The sequence below is a fragment of the Atractosteus spatula genome, chromosome 14 (assembly GCF_055471065.1).
Source record: "Atractosteus spatula isolate fAtrSpa1 chromosome 14, fAtrSpa1.hap1, whole genome shotgun sequence".
NCBI lineage: Eukaryota > Metazoa > Chordata > Actinopteri > Semionotiformes > Lepisosteidae > Atractosteus > Atractosteus spatula.
The window spans coordinates 28937313-28955217 of record NC_142719.1 but is presented as its reverse complement, the minus strand read 5'-3'; the positions used below and the strand labels follow the sequence as shown (position 1 = coordinate 28955217).

The 17905-nt window shown below is 37.6% G+C and overlaps 1 protein-coding gene across 1 annotated transcript in view; it reads left to right on the top strand.

Annotated features, from left to right (window-relative positions):
- The first annotated feature begins 375 nt into the window (after positions 1 to 375).
- The window catches only part of nsg2 (neuronal vesicle trafficking associated 2), a 31379-nt gene continuing 13849 nt past the window's right edge, over positions 376 to 17905 (top strand). The window contains exons 1-3 of the mRNA XM_088931831.1: positions 376 to 594; positions 1263 to 1424; positions 5944 to 6063. Coding sequence (XP_088787957.1) covers positions 1296 to 1424; positions 5944 to 6063 — 249 coding nt within the window. The 5' untranslated portion in view covers positions 376 to 594; positions 1263 to 1295. The remainder of the gene's footprint in view (positions 595 to 1262; positions 1425 to 5943; positions 6064 to 17905) is intronic.

Sequence of the window (17905 nt, the reverse complement as noted above, 5' to 3'; positions counted from 1 at the left end):
ATTCAAACTATAAATACAAAGTTATACTAATTTTTGGGTCATTAGTGGATTAATTATCCATGATTAGTCAGCATTGAAATTGTTCTCGAAGATGTTCTTCAGCATCCATCTTCAATATGAATCATCAAAACGTAGAATATGACTGAAAGTCTGACGATTTAACATGCTGGGAATATTCTTGAATGCTGCATACAATTCAAGCCCTAAACCAGCAGGTGGCGGAAAAGACAATCTATATATAAACTGTAGAGTGAATGGAGAGAAAAACATTCCAATTGCAGTGTTGCATTCAGAAAATAAAAACGAGGAATTTTCGTCATGTGTTTACCACCCCTAGTGGTGATAGTTGTGAATTACAAGCTGAAATCGCATTAAACATTTGCTTGGTGGCGCGGCGTGCGTGAATTGTCCTTTTCAGCATCCCTCTGCCTCAGCCTCAGTCTTTCTCGTCCCTGCTGGACTCCTTGTTTTACCATCATCTACACTATACCGGGCTGCAGCCGGTTCCATCATTTGCTGGCTGCTATATACAAGAAATATATACACTGTGAGAGGAATATCAGAAAGGAATAACACTACAGACGTTCAGTTCCTGTAAGTAAATTTGGATTTTCATTTTTAATGTTTAGTGTCTCCGTGTGACACCGGCTGAGTGTAGCAAGTGTAGTTCTATAGAAATAGCGGTGTTCTTCAATGCTGTTGCAACCTGGCTTGTAATCCACTGCTTTTCTGAGGGACTTTAGTTAACAGGTCACTAAAATGTTTCGCAGTGTATCTGAGAAGTTCGATTACATGAATATGCGCTCAATAATGTGGGAACTACTCCTGTTTGACAATCGCATGATATTAATTCTACAATGAGAATTACAAATTAAATTGCAAATTATAAATAAATTAATGAGTGTGATTTGCAAGATATTTTAAAACGCTCTTCTTGATCTAAAGTTTCGCTTATCGGCTGATGTTCATCTTCGCTTCATTGTCTTTGTCTTTTTTTTAAATTAAAATGGGACAGTTTGACTATAAACGGCAAATGATTATGTATTCTTCATAGAATGAAGTACGTTCGTTACTTATTGTTGCCCATCCTATCAATAAAACATTTCTGAACGAGGTGTATTAAAATGCGATCAAGAAAAGATAATTAGTATGTCTTTTTTCTGAACAATGTTTGGAAATTGTTAAAAAATAACAATTTGTAGACTATTGCAACAATGATACCCGATTTTACTGGGGTTTTTTTTTTGCTTTTTTCCTTTAAGGGTGAAGAGCGAAGTGCTTGGGTTTTGCTAAAGATGGTTAAATTAGGGGGTTACTTTAATGACAAAGGCACCAAACCGGCCAGTGCTGAGGACGGGTTTCAAAACGTTCCGCTGATCACACCCCTGGATGTTAATCACCTGCAGTATCCTGCTCCTGACAAGGTAAAACTCTCGGCTTGCTCCTCTGCTTATCGTCGAGTGAAACGTCTGGCGCTTCTATTATTTATAGCATAAAAACCCAGCTTGCTTATCATTTATTCATTTTTCTTTTAAAGCCTCGCTGAAATTACAAATTTAACGCTGGACGGTTTGGATGTGAACAACCCGACTGTGGCTAGATGTCTTTCTGAGAAATATCCCCCCATCTAAATGGGTTTAAATCAACCCCTTGTATGTGACCTGAAGCTTTTCTCAGGGGACTTAAAGTGATTAACGGGGTCGTCATAGACCAAAACCGGCTTTCTGGGACAGGAGAGATGGGAATTGTCTAAACAAAACAGAAAATGTATGTGTAGAAAACATTTGGTCTCAGTAAACATCTTTCCAGCAGCATAATGTCCGCCTGCAAATGCGTTGTGAAAATAATTTGACATGTTGAAGGCGGACTACCAAAAAGACAAAGATTCGTATAGTTAGAAAATAGTGAAATGAAACTATTTTTAATTTTGAGTTTATTTGGACCTAGTACATTGAAGCTATAGTTCATGACAAAATGTCTTTCACAGTGCATGTTTAGAGATGTGAGCTTGTACTGTATATGAGGTACTTTTTTGTGATGCAGTGCTTATAAAAGGGGAATCTGCTACATTTGTTGGCGATTCATACCTTAATTCCATTCTGCCACTCATCTGTATTCATGTTATTTAAAAAAAGGTCATTTAAACCAATGCACTTGTTTATCTTAAGGTTTACTATAATCTCGCCCCACGGTATCAGAATTAAACATCCGTGCATTTTGTACTTGTCTTATTTTACCTATAGAAGGGCTTTAAACAAGGAATAGAGAAACATTATTCGTAATGTACAAAATGCCTCTTATAGCAAGGATTCTTTTGTATCACACCATAATAAGCAAAAGGCTATTAGTCTGTTGTGTTCAGATTACAAAAAGCTGTTACAGATGTACTGTGATGTTTATTAAACAGAGGTTACTGGAATTGCATTTTTTGTATAGCTGTTTATTTTATGTTATGATAAATGGCCACCAGCTTTGCATTTGGAAGAGTCTTATCAAAATAATCCCTGCTGTCAAGTCTTAAACCTGTCTCCATTTGGCAGCGAGCAAAGCTATTGTCTAGCTACCTCAATGGAAGTGGCTTGTTCTGGAAAATGTGCGGCTTTCACACGGTGCACATTCTAACATTGCCAAACAAACAAATCTCTAGAGAAAATCAGTGTCTTTTTGTCATGAAAAAAATGGAGCATGTAATTGTAGGTTATAATAAAGCATTAAGAGCATTAATCTGAGGAGCCTTTGGCTTTAAAATCTGACTGACTAGGGGACTAGTACGAGTCCGCTAAATCCCATCAAGGAAAATCACCATATTCCAGTAGGCTGGTTAGTTCTGGTGTTGAGTGGTCAATAACAAAAGAATTGAGCAAGTAAAATTATAGTTCTTTTAAGAATGTGTTGGAACATCATCAGCCTTGGATTTCTGTTTTATAGAGAACTTTAGAAAAACAGGGCGCAAGGTGGAACTAGACTGTGGACAGGATACCAGTCTATATTAGGGCACACATACCTGGGAAACCTAGGGAGAGAGAGGGAAACCATGCAAGCTCCACACGGAATGTTCCCCAGTCTGGAAACTCAGGTTCACGAACCCAGCAAGTGAACTGCCTGGCAGGATCAATTAGATGTTTTTTTTTTGTAAACGTCTGTTAATTGTATTTGCTTTGGCAACACTGTAATTCATCAGTCAAGCCAATAAAGCTCTTTGAATGCAAATTTGAATCTGACTGTCACTGTCATACAGCAGCACTCACTTCACCTCAACATGATAGTTGTTTCAATTTAACTAAAAAAATAAAATGAAATAATGAATCTTTAATTTACTAATTAAAATAAATAACATTCCTCATTGGATTGTAGCTGGATTTCCACATGAGATTAGGAATAACCAAAGTTCAACCTTGCTGGTGAATGTTTGCCAGTGTGATAGAATAAATGATCATTCATCGGACAGCTGATGTCAAGAGGCAACAGAAAATTGGAAAAAAAATATCACAGCTGTCTCCCTGCTACCACCTACCCAGGTCATTTTTTATAAGCTAAAGGAAGACTGTTGCATTTTTCAACATCCTTCAATTAATTTTTAGATATGACAGTTATTTTTTTACTTTCAGCTGAAATATGAACTTGCAGTTCTTGGAAGCATTGCTTTCAATCCAGCAAAATTATGATTCTTTGAGGCTTTTGGCAGAAACTGTGTATTGCAGTGGGCAGCTTGCAGGTTTCTTAACTGCCTCATCTATCATGAAGCCTATGTTTGTGAAAAGCAGGCTATACTTTTGAACTGAAAATCACACTTTCCAACACTTTTTAGGCAAAAAAGTTTCTTATTCCCTGAAATTACAGGTCTAAGACTCATTCTCCGAACTCCTAGTGTGTTTGGACAAAGTATCTTCCAACCAGATTCCTGGAATACTTCAAGGTCATTTAGTAGGACTCCTTAATTTGCTCAGTATAATGGAGCCCAGTATATAGAATATATATGTATAAGATACGTATATTTTACATGTTCTGATAAATGCCATTAATTTGTAGTGGAAAAAAAGACGGTTGTGTTTTAGGTGGAGGATAAAGGTCACTTTGTGTTATCTGCAAACTGTGGCACAAATGGAGATCTTTTATAGTTCTGTGAGTCTTAAATAAATGTTCTTGAAGGCTTGGACCATCTATTACACATACACCCAAACATGAACACATGTTTAATTTGGATCCAGCATGCGTTCATTTTGTCACAGTGGAGCAGAGTTTACAGTGTTACTGTACCTCCTGTAAATTTTAGATCAGATGAATACATGGATGGATACTTTTGGTGGAAAATTGATTTTCCAGGAAAAGAACAGTTGCCTGCCTTAGGGTGCTGGTACTTCTAGTTTAGTAGATAATGAACAATACTACTTAATCCTGTTGGAGGCACAATGCACCTGAAAATACTGCCCCTTACAGCACTCTTTCAGAGAGATGATCCATTTAAGCACATGACCCATCAGGCTGCAATAACTATACTGAGAGAGACATCTGCATGAAAAGCCTTCCAAATTTATTTGCTGGTAGCTGTCTGTGTTACGTGTCATATGTAATTTAGCAAAATTGATCAATAAAATGATCCACATCACCCAGACCCTTTCATGATAGTTAAAATGTGTAATGACATTAATAATAAAAGCACTTTGCAATTTTCTGAGACACAGAACAGTAAAATGAAATGAAATGACCACCTACTGTATGTAATTTGCTGTGAGTATGGGATGATTCGCTGCAGATTAAATGTAGTGATTTTTAGGATTAGGTCAAGAGGGTGGAATTCATCAAATGGGTTTAGGGAAATCATTTATTGACTATTGAATTGATTCCACATTTCCTGGTAAATGAAAAATCCAGAGCTTGCTTTAAAATTAGACATGGAATAAATATTCTTTTGATTGATAATTACTGTATATGCATCTCTGACTCTGAGTAAAACATCAAACTTCTGTAATGAGATGAACTGGATTTTGCTACACTGATGACTGAAAATCATTACTAAACACCATACAGGGCATGATACTGACATTTATTCTTAACCAAAGGCAATTAAGACATGGCTCTGAAACACCTCTACACAGAGACTCCTGCAAATGTGCTCTTAAACTGTATAATTTTGAATGAAATATAATACAGCAATAAGGCAATGAAAAATATAAAAGGCTAATGAAATATGTTTTTTGAATACTTAAATATAGTACCTTTGTAATTCTAGGTTTACAGATAAATTGAACTAAAATTGTGGCTTAATGTCATTTATTTAAAATGTCTATGCTATTCTGAAGTATGGATAGAAATGTTAATTAGGTCTTGCCACTTACAATGCTGAGGGGGTGAAACCATTTAGAGAGACTTCTCATCTTGCCTTTTGCATACATAAATTCAAAGGAACCAGCGCTGAAGAGATATTTCACCGTTAGTATGTATCTTATTAGGACGCCTTTCAGGCTTATGGTGTAAGGAGAAGGCAGGGTTAGTCGTCTGTATGCACACAAATGAATTAGAAGTCATTTGGACTGTTATGTGCTCCCTTTAAATTCTGAGAGCTAGTTAATATACATTATTCATAGCATAGCATTATTCATATACATTATTCATAGCATGATATAAATTCTCACCATAACCCTGAAAAGTGTTCCTTGTAAGTTGTATTCCCCTTTGTGTCTTTATCAGTTAAAAGAATACAAATGAAAAAAAATGTAATTAGAGCAATGCAATTACAATACGGAGAACATACTATATATATATACACATATGTTTAATGCACGCTTAAGACTGTCCTCATAATGTGCCAATTGGTTCTACTTTTAATTCTCATTGCCTCAGGCACTCATTCCTCTTGAACAGTGTGAATGACGGGAAGTTCAACAGCAGCTGTTTGCTCATGCACTCTTGATTCAGCATGCGCCTTGTTTGTTTGCCTTGCAGGTTGTGGTTAAGACAAGAACTGAATACCAGTCGGATCAAAAAAGCAAGGGGAAGCTGAAGGTGCCAAAGATTGAGGAGTTCACCATCAGCTTTAATGATGGTGTTTCAGAAAGACTCAAGGTAGGGTTGCTTTTTTTCTAAAAACAGCAAAATAAAACGTGGTTGCTTGTCTGCATTGGTATAGAGACTGGAGACTCTGTGTTGTGTCATCCTTTGGAAGGAGACATTAAAGCAATGTCTTGGGAAATTGGTCATTAAGTGCCCCGTGGCACTTGTTGAAAGAGTAGGGGTGTTAACCCCAGTGTCCTAGCTCAACTCCACTTTGGACTTGCACAGTCTGGTCTCCCTAATGTTCCCACTTAATGCAATCGGAGAAGCAATTTCACACTTCCCTACCTCATCCATGTAGTGTGACTGCTGGAACATAGTGACTGCCACACATCACCCAGGTAGAGCTACACTTCAGTGGGGGATGGAGTGGCTCCTCTCCTGTGTGTAATCTAGTTTAGGGTGAAAAGTACTGAAAAAATAAAAGGATTTAATTAATGGATTAAAATGTGTCACATCTATCAAAGTTCGATGACCTGTATGCATTTTATGAACAAGCCTAAAATTAAAAACAAAATAAAATATGATCAGGCTTGCACTGTTTGGAAAACAGTGCTTGGATTGTTTGTTATTTTGCCTGTAAGGAGGTATCATTTCAAAGATGATCTGTTCATGTTACAGGATTCATGAGCTCCATTCTCAGAACCTGTTTTGCTGGTGTCTTATTTTCCCTGCCACAGAACAGCAGCAGTTACAATGTAGTGAAAAATTAAGTACACCCCCTTAACATTTTATGCTTTAACATACTTAGATATTATTGACCATCACTTAGTCTTCATCAAGTCCTAATAGTACATAAAACTAAGCAAATTTTACAAATAACACACACAGAAATTCTACTTTACCATTCTTTTACTTTTTATATGACTTTACCACGCTGTATAACAAGGGTAAGAATCTGACTGAACCACATTGAACAGATTCCAGAGTACCACTGGAACAAATCGACTGGTGGAGACGAGGCTCAGGAATTAAGTGGTCTCCCCATCCATTCTTTACACAACTGAAATTTAGACCAATGGTTTCCGGCTCTCTGGTTTGTGAGCAAGAATAGTGAATAAATAAATATTGAGACTAGAAAATCCATGGGTTCTCACAGAACATTGCAAAAGGCAGATCAGTATTAGAATAATGTTACAACAGTGCATTCAAGCTGGATAATAGGTCTATTCAACTAATGCAAAACCTGTAGTACAGGGTATGTTATTGTGGTACATTTCTTGGCAAGAGGAAAGCTCCAGCTCCTTCTCTATATCACAGTTTTATCAAGAAAACCTTTTTTCCAATAATCTAAATATATTAGAAAGTTTGCAAATCTTGATTATTCCAACTCCACAGGTCCTAACATCTTTTCGGATGGCTGCACAGCTGATTTTAATAAACAATGCAGAATTCTGATAGAAACCACAAAGAAAGAAAAGGCCACTGTATGGTGTTAACCTGTTCTGAGAGAGTGCCACCTTCTTTAATTAGGAAACTTTATGGATTCATGTGCCACTGTGTCACATCACCAGCAGGATGCACCTGAAGACTACAGTACCTGTCAGGAAAATCTTAGTTCCATTATTTGTCTTAATTCTTATGTGAAAGCAGAAGATAATGGAGACCTAAAATAAATATGCCAATTATATAGTATAAAACAACGTTATTTACTGATTTATTAAATATAATGAAATAATTTAAGATACAGATTTATAGTCTGTTTACATCCCTATAGGCCCCTGTGAAGAGGCTCTAAGAAATTAAACCAGAATGAGAATGTACAGTATGATGTGATATGAAAATGTATGGTACAATATATATACGGTATATGTACATGTATAGGTATTCTTTTTTGGCTTTCTGCTTTATTAAGGGAATGTATAGATGATCCTTAAAAATTCACTTTTATATTCTCTGCTTCACTGCCTTCTTTTAACGTTTTTTACAAAAGAGAAAAAATGTATCATGATATCTGATGCAGAGTCACAGAACTAATTTACATACGGCAAAAAATAACATAATTGAACCAGGAAGTGATGGATTTGTTTGCTACCAAAGTATTGTTTACCTGGGAAAGTCATTTGTCTGGGCTTAGGATATGATCCAGTTAGAATGATATGTGGATCTTCTTAAAATAAATTACATATGCATTGCCTCTTTCAAAACATGTTGGAATTTCTGAGATGCAATTTGGAATAAAAAGTATTCAGAGAAGTGCCTTTTAAAGCAATTATTCAGTAAGTGCCCAGATGTATTTCTGATACATTCTCAGAAAAAAAAACATTTGAAGTACCACAAGTCTTTAAAAAAAGATTAAAAAACCACAAGATTAAAAAAAATGTCTTCTTGTATAGCTTGTATTTTATTATTATTTAGACATTTAGCAGGAGTCAAATGTATAAAAGTACATTATTTGTACTTCTATATTTGTTATTATTCTTATTGTTATTTGGGCACTTAGCAGATGATGTTACGAAGGGAGATTAACAAATAAGATTGTGCAGGCACAATAGGTTAAAATAAATTAATTAGATGATAATTGGGGTAGACGAAGCAGAAAGAGAAAATCAACTGCCGCACAAGCAAAAGCAAATAATTAGAACTGAAACAGTGTCCAGACAGTGTGGATGCAGTAACGGTATTACTCTTTTGGTATGTATCCCATGTTTAAAGTTAATAGGTGTACCTATTGACCCTGCCAGTATGGGAATGAAAAACATCAGTGCAACAGAGTACACAGGTTCCTGAAGGAAGTGGTGAAGAGCTGAGAGGTCACAGGTGCTGCGTGACCGGTGATTCTGCTCAGGGTCTGAGCAGTCCTGGCTGCAGCAGGTCGTTTATTCCTCCTCCGCAGAGAGAGGATGGAGAATGATCAGGCTCTGGAAATGGACAAACGAGAGGAGGGGGAAAGATAATCTGGTGGAAGAGATAGGGCGGAGAGAGGTATACAGGAGGAGATGAGAGGCTGAAAATAGGCAAGAGCAGCTGGGTGGAGACACCTGTTTCAGCCGGCTATCACACTGAGAATTCAGATATCGGTGTTTTAGAGTGTAAGAGGTTTGAAGGAGGTGGTGAAGAGCAGGGAGGTCACAGGTGCTGTGTGAACAGGCGAGTCTCTCAGTGACGCTGGAAGGTGAATGGGCGTGATTACTGTGGTAAGTTCATTCTGCCTCCGAGAAGTGAGGGTGGAAAAAGAAGGGACCCTGGAAGTGGGAGAACAGAGAGGGAGAACACATAACCTGGCAGGAGAGGTGAGAGGGGGTGGGTGATGAGATAAGAGGTTGAAGGTGGGCAGGGGCAAAGTGCTGGAAACAACAGTAGGCAAGAGCCTGAGCTGGTTGTGTGCCTCAATAGGCATCTAACGGAAGTGCTGGAGTAGCATGGCAAAAATGAGACAAGGTGAGGTGCAGAATACTGGGGATCGCAGGGAGGCTGGCTGAGAGGCAGAACTGCTGAGGAGCACTATGCATTTTTTAAATTCTTCCCTATTTTGTTAATGTACAGTAACTGTTTTAGCTGTCAGGTGTATCACAAAGGCATTAAAAGGTTATGTGACTTTCCACTTTGAGCCTATAGTCCCACCTCATGAACAGATGTATAACTGCTCTTCTGGTAATCAGTCTCCCATGCTGTCTGGCATCCATAATAGTGGCCTACTTCTCTTTCTGAGAACCCTGGGCTCTCATTGGCCAGCTGGCTTTCCTCTGGTGGTTCAATGGTCTGCCACTCCGCTGTGGACGCAAGGATATGATGCCTGAATCTTGTGTACTTTAAGTGTACTTGTGTACTTCATGTGTTTTGTTTTTTCCTAACCTTTTTTGTCTACTGCACATCAGAAAGCCCTAAAATTCTTTCTTTAAGGGGTTGTTTTCATTTGGAATGTATTCAGTTCAAAGACAATTCATTCCTCATAAAAGCCTGAGCCCATACAGTGGGTGTTGCAGACTAGAAACTATGACTGACTGAGAGCTTTTAATTGCCAGGGACTATAAAGCTGAGTGGACAGACAGTACTGAAAGGGAAAAAAACACTGCAACAAGATGTTCCAGACGGCTTTCTAATAACCCAGAAAATAATCCTGAAAATCATTTCAATAAAAAGACTTGCATGTTTTCTGCTATTCCCACAAGAGAGTCTTGTTGAGTGGGCGTTGGATTCTTACCTTAGGGGACTTGATTGTGCTGCTATAGGCAACCTAGCTGATAGATCTAACAAAACCATACGTCCAGATCGGTGCAGTGCTGTTTTTTATTCTAACCAACCTTTTGGAGTGATGGTAAGGGGGTCTGGTGATGGCAGGGAATGAGGAGAGGGCTGAGGTGTCGACATTGCTTTCTTTCCAGACTGTCTGTTTTCTTTTCTGTATCTGTTTTCACACATGCCTCTCATCGTGACTGGATCAGATTTCCAAATGCAAATCTGCAATTGCTTGTTCTGACTGAATAACAATGACTCGGAAGCTCTCAAATTGCTGTTGTGAAGACCTGACCACTTTCTATGCAGCACACGAAAAAGTTTTGAGCTCCTACTTTTCAAATGTTTTCCACCTTCAAGTCATGCAACAGCCCTGTTTACATTACTGCATTCAGATCTGAATTGCTGATTAATCTCCTGATGTAAACACAGGCAAGAGAAAACAGGATGTGTCTTCATAGAGGCTACCTATGATACTATAACAACATTCATGATCATTTAGTACCATTGTTCCATAATAAATGTTAAAAATAATACATATCTGTCACAGTGTTGAGGGGTTAGAGTTTGGAATAGGAATGGGTTTACATGGGATACTTTTCTAATTGTTCTTTTGGAATAATTATTATAAAGTATTGTGGATGTTATTTGAACAAGGAGATGTAGCCTCTGTGAAGGTGTTAGAGTATGTTGGCTGTGTTGAGATAGTTGAGATTTTTTTTCATTCAACTGTGACCCGCAATTCTGAAATGCGTGGACTTTTTATTTTACTTTATCGTCTTTTATGCTCTGTATGAATATTGAATATGAACATGTAGGAGCAAGGGGTATATTTGCTAATGTTTCAGAACACACATATCTTCATTGTTCAGCTAGTGTAAAGATTTGTGAAATTTAATAATGCAAAGGTTATTGCTGTAGTAGTTATGATTTATGATAAGCCATTCATCTTTCTGATTAGAATCAAATTAAAAATGTTTCTCAATAATAAGAGTATGAAATTTCTTTGCTGTAGTACCATTGTTACGGTCAGTTTCAGATACTATCCACACATCACTGCTGATAAATTAGAAATTGTATTTGAATTCATCTATTTTCTTTTTAGTTGTGAAAACTGTGACTTTATCATCAAATCCAGCTTTGCTTCTATTAATTTATGTTTGTATGAAAAGATATTTTATGGATCTCCATGGAACATTATCATCCTGATAACAAACACATGGTTCTAAAAAGATAGTTTCCAGATTTCTAAAACACAATTAGACTACAGTATCTGATGTATTGTGTTGTAATACATTTGCATTTACAATTTTATACATTTCACTGACACAGAGTTGACAGATGTATATTTTAATGGACATGCTAGCATGAAAATCTAAAAAGAAATACCTGCAGACCATCATTATAAAAGAGACCCCCAGCTGCTTACAAGTCACAATGTATACTAAATTAACAAACAAAAAAATCCTGTAATTAAAGGATTTAATATTTCCTTGAATTTATGCTCATGTAAGAGTAATAAATAAGGGCATCTATATTCGTATGCTGAAATACTGTGGTCTTCTTCTGGCTGCCTGACATCTTTGATTTTCGAGAGTGCTGCAGGGCAAATGTCAGAAAGGCAGTTTGTACTGTGCCTTTGCATAAAATCGGTGCAATGTGTGAAGAATGAGTGACTTGCTGAAATCCTACCAGAAATTATTCTTGTCATAAAAGAAACCTAATAATTATGCTGTGATAAGTGCAGGCTGCATTCACTGTGAGTCACCAAAAATGATTTATAGCACAAAATGGATTTTTCTTCATTTGCTCTGAAAGTTAATTTTCCATTCTGCAATCACAGTCCTAATCTTCAGCAGACTGCATTAAGATTATTTTTAATTAAGAGGACAGCCCTTTCTTCGCTCATGGTACAGGCAAAGGTAGAGAACCATGACAGAATAACTGTGCTGTTGATTAGTGGCACAATACAACAGCATAGGGACTGCTTTGTCTGGGAGTAAATGTAAAATATTACTGCAATAAGATAATAGAGTTAGAAAAGAAACGTTACTGAAAACTTTCTCTGTAATGAGGTGTATTTTCTTTGCATTTTATTATATAACTTGGTAGAAAATCTGATTTCTAGCAGGTCAGTCATCTGCATGAAAGATTAATATCTACCTCTTGCGTTTTGGTGCAGCCCACCTTTTGTTACTCAATCAACACACCGACGGTATTCCGCCCACTGAAAATGCTAATCAATGGCTCACAGTAGCGGAGCTGTTTGTACATATTGCCAGATCAATCCTGTAATCAAATTGAGAGGCAAAAAGCAACAAACTGAATGACAGTACAGGATCTAAACCAAAGCAGTTTTAAGACATTACAAGATGCCTTATACAACTGAAACTATCAAACTAGGTATGCAACACAACATGAAAGCATTCTTTAATACTTTGCTGTTGCCATTTTGCACCACTCCATAGTGTGAAACTGTGATTTTAGATGATATTCTATTGGTGAGGTTTGTATGGTTCTAGAAGAACTGTAAATGAAACCTTTTCTAATTTTTCTTTTAGAGTTGAGATGAATATTCCAAGCAAGCAGCATAGAGAGATAAAACACAATAAAATTTACCAAGCTACAACAGCATACAATAGCTGGAGAAACACTGCATGGTATTCTTTACAAGACAGCTCAGTGTTAATGACCCACAGGCAACTTTTAGACTGGCAGACATGAAATGTGATGGCACAGGCTAGCCCATCTCTGTACTTTTAGAATTCTTGGTCTTCTGGGAGACATCATCACATACAAAATGAGTCATGTGGTCCCTCCAAGTGGTGAGGAAACTCTGAATAAGATTTTGAGAAGGTATTAATACACAGCAATACTCCTACCACTTGGCTGGTGGTTTTACCACTGCTGGTCTGCACTGGCTTCATTCAGGGAATAGTAAAAGCAATTAATCAGTAATGTGCTGTTTGTTCATGCTTTTTTCACTGGGTGTCATACTATACAGGACTGCCTATGATAGAGTCACAGAAATAGGACTTACACAATGTCTAGGGTCTCCAAGAGGAAACACAAAAGGGACAGTTTTTTAAAAAAAATGTTGCACTGTAATAACCACCAGAATAATAAAGTGTACAGCAGCTGGATGAACTAATGAAATCACTGCTTAAAAACAAGACTTCTTTTCATATGAGGCCGGTTAGCTCAGTAGGTTAGAGCGTGGTGCTAATAATGCCAAGGTCGTGGGTTCAGTCCCTGTACGGGCCAGGTAAACTCCTTCTCTTTGGGGCGGCTCTGTGGCTAAGGATCTGCACCTGTGGCTCGATGGTTGCTGGTTCATATCCTGCAGTTGGCAGAGGAATCCTACTCCATTGGGCCCCTGAGCAAGGCCCTTAACATCAACTGCTCTAGGGGTGCTGTATAAATGGCTGGCCCTACACTCTGACCCCAAGCTTCTCATCCTGTCTGTGTGTCTCATAGAGAGCAAGTTGGGGTATGTAAAAAGACAAATTCCTAATACAAGAAATAGTATATGGCCAATATACTGTAGTGATCTTATCTCTTGTCAAAAACTCAATTTTTCTGGCCACCCCTGTTTATAATCAACAGCTGTGTATTATAATATGACACAATATTGCAGGTGAACTGCATGGGCTATATAAAACATTAGCTTTTGTCAAGTAATTACATGTTAGTGGTACAATAGAACCTGTGTTTATATTGCTGAAATGTCATCACGAAGGATTTAATAGCAGCTCCTTGTTTATTATTACTTTTTTAAAAGACAAACAGAAATTCTCTTAATGCCGATTCCAACTCTTTTTCTCAAGCTTCTGATCTGTTAGAATTGTTTCACTTCTGAGGGATTTTCTTTTTCCATATAACATCATTCTTAATAATAAACCTAATTATCTCAGTTAATTATTGTTTGCTTCATTAGCATACCCTCAGAGCCTCATTAGTGGCTTCTTTTCTCATTAGAGGAAAGAGCCCAGGTTTCCACTCATTTATATTGGTCACGAAACAAATGTTATAAGGCTTCACAGATAGCACCATAGAGATTTAGCTTAGCATGGCTGAGTTTCTTGGCTTCTGTGGTATCCTTCATCCACTAGCCACCTTCCCGCTTTCTGATATTCCTAATTACCATAGCTCTTTAATGTGTTATCCATAATTAGTTGGCAGACTGTCTTCCTAAAGCATCATAAGAATCTGAATTATGGCTTCTTAATTACAAGTGAAAATGTGTTTGCATCCTCTTAGTGTGTAATTTTCAGATACGTTTGGCCTAATTAGATATAATTAGCTTGCTTTGAAATGCAATTCTAGATTTTCATTAATATGGATGTTTGTGTGTCTATACAGTATGTACAATGTATCTGTGACCCATCCTGTTACCATCCAGCATATGGTATTTTCACTTTTCCTGAGAATGACAAAGTTAGACCAGCCCAAGGTTTTCATTCTGCTTGGCTTTGGGAGAGAAAGCCGATGTTTGTGTCCTAACAAGAGGCATGTTTTTTAGTGTGTGCCTCTGCTGATTAAGTGAAGGCAACAGCAGACCGTGGTACTGTGTCAATTCACACAGACTGAAATTTTTACTGGCGGTGGCCGATACATAAAAAAACTAAGACACGAACATAAATCACAATTCAGTCTGCAAGCAGCTATTATTCTGCTATCCACATCTTGTATAGAGCTTCAACAACTGCTGTCGGCCGAGCGCGTCCACATCTACTATATATGGACATCTGTGAACTTAGAGTGTAACAGATGCTGTGACTTTTTGCAGCTGTAATTGCTTCTGGCAATCGACCAAACAGCTATTAAGGGTATTCCCTATTTTTCTTGAGAAGATAGTATTTATATAGATCTATTTCCTGTATAGTGCATCCATAATTCATAATGAAACATTTTAAATGCCACACTACAGAAACCGTGGCTCCATTCCTTTTACTTCACCACTAATCTGTTATCATGCCTAAAATGTGATGAGGTTTAGGGTAATTTAAAGCATTCTGAATGGGATAACTTTTGCGCATACATTTCTTTGCGTTACTGTTTCTCGGTGAGCAAATATGAAAAAATAAATCTTATGGAGGACTCTCTTGAAGAATTTTTCTTTTAAAGTTTATTTACTGGTCATCTGTCTGTTCCCGCTGGTGCAAGTACAGTATGTGTCTCTACAGGGTTCTTTTAAAAACAGAGTTGCAAATGCCTTTTGAACTGCTCTTCAGAGATGGCAGCACACATATGGTTTTAGAACTGAGCTCTCCTCATCTGAGGGGACGCATGTCTGAAGGAAAAAAATAAACATAAAACCACAAAGGATGAGTTGCCTCCCGAATCCACTTATATGGGACATTTTTTAATCAATTGTACCATGATTAAAATAATCTGAACAGAACATAGTATCCAGGGCTCTTGGGAAGGACGTATATGAAAGCTGTGGATAGATATGGTACAGAATTCAAAACACTGTTGTCACAAGAGAAAGGAAAAAAACAACAACTATGACAATGGCTGGCAACACTCTAAAAAGATTCTGCTTGAAGCACAAAACAGATTTATCCCAAGAGTAACACAAACGCAGTGAAAAAAGTTCGAGAAATAAATTTGGAGAAATATTAGGGAAAATAAAGCACTTTCTAAAGAGTTTATAGACAGATAAAAATGATTAAAAAAACAACACAATCCAGTTAAGAGTGGCACAGTGGTGCAGTGGTTAGCATTGCCACCACACAGCACTGGGGCTCTGGATTCAGTTTCGGAGCTGGGGTACTATCTGCGTGAGTTTTTATGTTTTACCCATTTTCTCATGGTATTTCCTCCAGGTGCTAAGGACATTCTGGTAGGTTCATTTACTTCTGAGAAAATTGGCTCTGGTGTGAGTGTGTGTGTCTGTATGTGCCCTGTGATGGACTGGCATCCCGTTCAGGGTGTGCTCATTGTCCTCATTGCTTGACAGGATAGGCTCTGGTTCACCTGATACCCAGAATTGGAAAAAGTGGTTAGAAATGGATGGATGATCCTTTTAAGGAAATAGTGTACAATGAATTGTAAGCACAAGTAAAAAAAGGATTTTAGAAAGTACAAGAGAAAGAGGGGAAGGAATATTGCATTGGAGGCCAAAATAAAACCTAGGATCGTTCACTACTACAACAGCTACAGTAAGGGGGAGAAGTAAGATGTCTTCAGGAAAAAATGAAAACTTCTAGAAAGTTAGAGGAGGAAATGGCTGAAGTACTACATGAATATTTCCCTCAGGTGTTCAGTAACATGTTAACAAGAAGAAGTCAACAGCATGTCTCAGGCTACAGAACAAACCTCAGCGTTTTATACTATTGGCATAGAAATATCTAGGGTGCTAGAAACTCTTAAGATGAATAAATCCCCAGGGTATGATGCTACAGTAGTTGTACCAAGGAAACAGATGTTATTCAGAAACCACTGACGCAGCCTTTCCAGCAGTCACTCAAGAGAGGGTGAGTACTCATGGGCAGGGAATTGCTAATGTGGTGCCTAATCATAAGAATTGAATCATTACAAATCAGCAAAGTCTGACTTCTGATACATGTAAGGTTATGGAAACAATAAGTACCTAACGGGCCAGATAGCTCCATTTATTTTTAACCTCTCTTGTGTTTTTATTTTCATTAAACTACCCTAGAAGACCAACTAATGTATATTAAATGAGAACCTTGAGGGTTGTCAACATGAATTTAGAAAAGATTTTTCCAACTTGTTTGAGCTCTTTGAACAAGTAACAACAGTAGTGGACACACACAGAGCTTACAATATGGTGTAATTAGGTTTTCAGAGGGCTTTTAATAACATTCGTCATAAAGGATTACTTCTCAAGTTACAGATGGTAATTTCAAGAAACAGTTGGATGAGATCCTTGGATCAATGAGCTACTAGATGTGCTGGAATGGCCTCCTCTCATCTAAAACCTTTCTAAAGTTCTGACCCAGAGTCAGCATACCAGTAAAACACTATATTATGGACACTTTAAAGGAAAACGAAGAAGGATTTGACAGACTTTAAAATGAAGTCTTTTCTTTAGGAACGCTTGTTTTTGACTGAAACGTACAGTACTATATATGGAGTTGGGGATTTTCAGGATAATTTCAGAGGCTTGCTTACTAATGAGACAGACACCTTCCTCTGAAGATAGACATCTCTCCCTTCTGACACATCTCTCTGCTTCTGTCTTGGTGAGAAAACAGCTCCGTACTTTCTCACCAGCTCTCAAGCTCCCTAGATACATGGCTAATTTAAATATAGAGCCAAGTTTTTATAGTACTCGAATGTCACAGAACAAAACTTAAAGTGCTAAATAGGGATTACAACAAAAAATTGGGATGGGTGACAGCAGGCAATTTCAATTGGTCTCAGATTTCCAATCTCCTAATCATTTCTAATACAATTTCCTAAACTAAAAAAAAAAAGACTATACCATAAATACCATACGTGAGTCTTTTCTCCTTCTCCTTGGTCTTTTCCATCCTTTCCACCCCTCCACCTCCTGTAGCTCTCCCTTGGTCACTGCAAGGGGGCCTAGGCCTACTTGTCCCGTGGCAAGGGGGTCAACCCTCAGACAAGCTGGTTAAGGCAAATGTAGTTTGACTAAAACACTCAAACATTTTTTTCAGTACACTTAATTCTTGAGTGTTGTTAT